At 30.9% G+C, this 2,497-nt stretch overlaps 1 protein-coding gene across 1 annotated transcript; it reads right to left on the bottom strand.

Moving 5' to 3' along the window:
* Positions 1 to 332: 332 nt before the first annotated feature.
* LOC111416894 (trans-Golgi network integral membrane protein TGN38-like) lies at positions 333 to 2,302 on the bottom strand. The gene is made up of 3 exons (XM_023049009.2): positions 2,168 to 2,302; positions 744 to 2,092; positions 333 to 656 (listed from the first exon to the last, which is right to left on the bottom strand). Exons 2-3 carry the CDS (start codon positions 2,070 to 2,072, stop codon positions 504 to 506), a joined length of 1,482 nt encoding a protein of 493 aa, XP_022904777.2. The 5' UTR covers positions 2,073 to 2,092; positions 2,168 to 2,302; the 3' UTR covers positions 333 to 503.
* Between the last annotated feature and the right edge of the window lie 195 nt (positions 2,303 to 2,497).

The raw sequence follows: 2,497 nt of genomic DNA, 5'->3' as shown, positions 1-2,497 counted from the left end.
GGCGAATGTAACTTGTATAAATAATTCTTTTACGATACAAATTAGAGCGTATAAACCTGTATTATAAACTCCAATAAAATGGCTGAATCAGTGGAGCCATACATGGCGCCAAAGCATCGAGGTCCCAAACTCGCCAATCTAAAACATCAAACGTTCCGACAAAGCTATCAGTTTTGGTTATTCTGTGGCTACAGTGTCGCAAAAAAAAAAGGCGCTTACTCTGAAACAGGCTGTATATGGAGTAAACAAAAACCCTAGCGACATCGCTTATCCAAAAGTAACACTAATGCTCAATAATAATTTAATAATAAAATTTTAATAAAACCAATACGTTTATTAAGAATATTTATTAATATTAAACCTTTATACATTACAAATAAGTGTATTTACAGGCGAAACAGATCACAATAAAAAAAACAACCAATCAAAACCAAATAAGAAAATATTAAATTAATTTTACATTTAAATATTTTTCGTATTACGTTCCACGACGTCTAAACGTTTTAATAGATAATATTGGTGGTGTTTTTGTGCACTGACGACGTAACGGCTTCCTCTAAATTACTATCTAACTTATGGTAATTAGCGGAATTTGGTCTACCGCTTCTTCGAGAATTTCTTCTTCCTCTACGGCCTTCAATAACCAAGGCTAACACCTATTAAAAAAGAAATAAATAAATTCGATTCTTATAAACTATTTTTTCTAATCGAATAATTTAATTTAATATTAAAGCGGTACTTACTTTTTGTTTATTATGGTAACCAATATATCCTAAAATAAAAACTGCACAAACCATCATGAAATAAACAAAAAAGAATGAATCCTCTTCTTCGATTTGATCTGAATTAACCGGCATATTAACATCTTCATTGACCTCTTTCGGTTTTGGTTTGGAAGATTTTTTTTCTGGTTTTTTTAAATCCTCTGAATTTGCAGGTTGAATATCGTCATCATCGAGTTGATCGTCGTCGTTCATCATCTCAATTCTATCTTGGTCTTCAGGTTTTTCTTCAAAATTAGTTTCAAGGTCGTCATTTTCTTGCTGAAGGTTGGCTTTTTGCTGATCCTTTTTAGCAACATTTTCATTCGGTATATCAACTGCATCATTCTTTTCTTGATCTTGTTTTGGTTTTATAACAACGTTGTCTTTAGGCTTTTTTAATTCTTTAACCGGATCAGGAGATATTTCAACGTTCGATTCTTGTTTAGGTTTCTTTTGATCTTCTTTCGATGCAGCTAAATCAGCATTCGGAGCAACATTTGAAGCCACAACAGTTTCTTCAGGATTAGTTTGAACCTTATTTGGTTTTGGGGCATCATTGAGTTGTGGCTTTTTTTGGGATTGATTTCCAGTTGGTTTTTGTTCATTTTGGGTTTTCTGATTGTTTACAGACTGAGTGACATCACTTTTTACATCACCCGCATCTTTACCAACATTTTCACTTTTACCTTGCACTGCATCTTTATTATTATCTTTTACCTCGGGTGTTAATTTAGCAGTTTCATTTTTACTTTTAATTTTTGCAGCATTTTGTTCAACCTTATCTACATTCATCATATTTTGTTTGATAACGTTACTCATCAATCCGGAAAGAGCACAAATTTTTGAAACTTCACCACTTAAAAAATCCATACAAATTCCATGACAATTAATCGCCATATATGTATTTATACGATCAAAAACATCTTTATAAGAACTACGAAATGGTTCAACTGCTTTCAAATTATTACAAGCAATATTAATATCATAACTGGCTTGGATAGTACTTTCGTTTATTAAAGATTTTATAGCAATCGAAGAATTAACGCACAATTTCAAGAAATTATTATAAAAAATTGTGCACATTATTTCATTATTACTTTTTGGTTTCATATTCGCAGGGCATTCCTTTAAAAATGGATACTGTGCGCCATCAAGAAATGTTGATCGTAAAAAAGGGCACTTATACTCAGCGTACTGGTCACTATTGTTTAGGATATCTAATAAAGTACTGTTGGTGCTTGCCGGCGCCGTTGCTGCGTAAGCAACAAGATTAAGTAAAAAAGCAGAGATTATTGTTAACTTATGCATAGTTGGTTCTGTGTGAATCACTAAAATCGAAACGCAAATAAAAATTGATTTTTTTAATCCCCATTAAACGCATTGAAACGAAAGAATTTATTTACCGTTTAGGATGGCTTTTTTGAATCACTACTTAAGTTATAATCATTATTTTCACCTCCAATTTATAGAGAAATATGCAAAAATCTACGTGTTTTGCGGTATTTCACTGTCACTTTTGACACATGTCAAAGACAAGTACCAACATAAATTTTAAAAACGAAAAACCCCATATCTCTATAGTTTTCTATTTTACCCAATTACCGAAAAAATTTTATTTAAATAAAATTTATGAAATAATTGATATTTTAATTTATAATTTAATATATTATTTATCGTTATTGCTTTCAACATTATCAATTAACCTTACTAATATTTTCCTGTTTTACCAACTT

Source organism: Onthophagus taurus, chromosome 3, assembly GCF_036711975.1.
Source record: "Onthophagus taurus isolate NC chromosome 3, IU_Otau_3.0, whole genome shotgun sequence".
Classification (NCBI taxonomy): Eukaryota; Metazoa; Arthropoda; class Insecta; order Coleoptera; family Scarabaeidae; genus Onthophagus; species Onthophagus taurus.
This window is presented reverse-complemented; position numbering and strand designations above follow the sequence as displayed.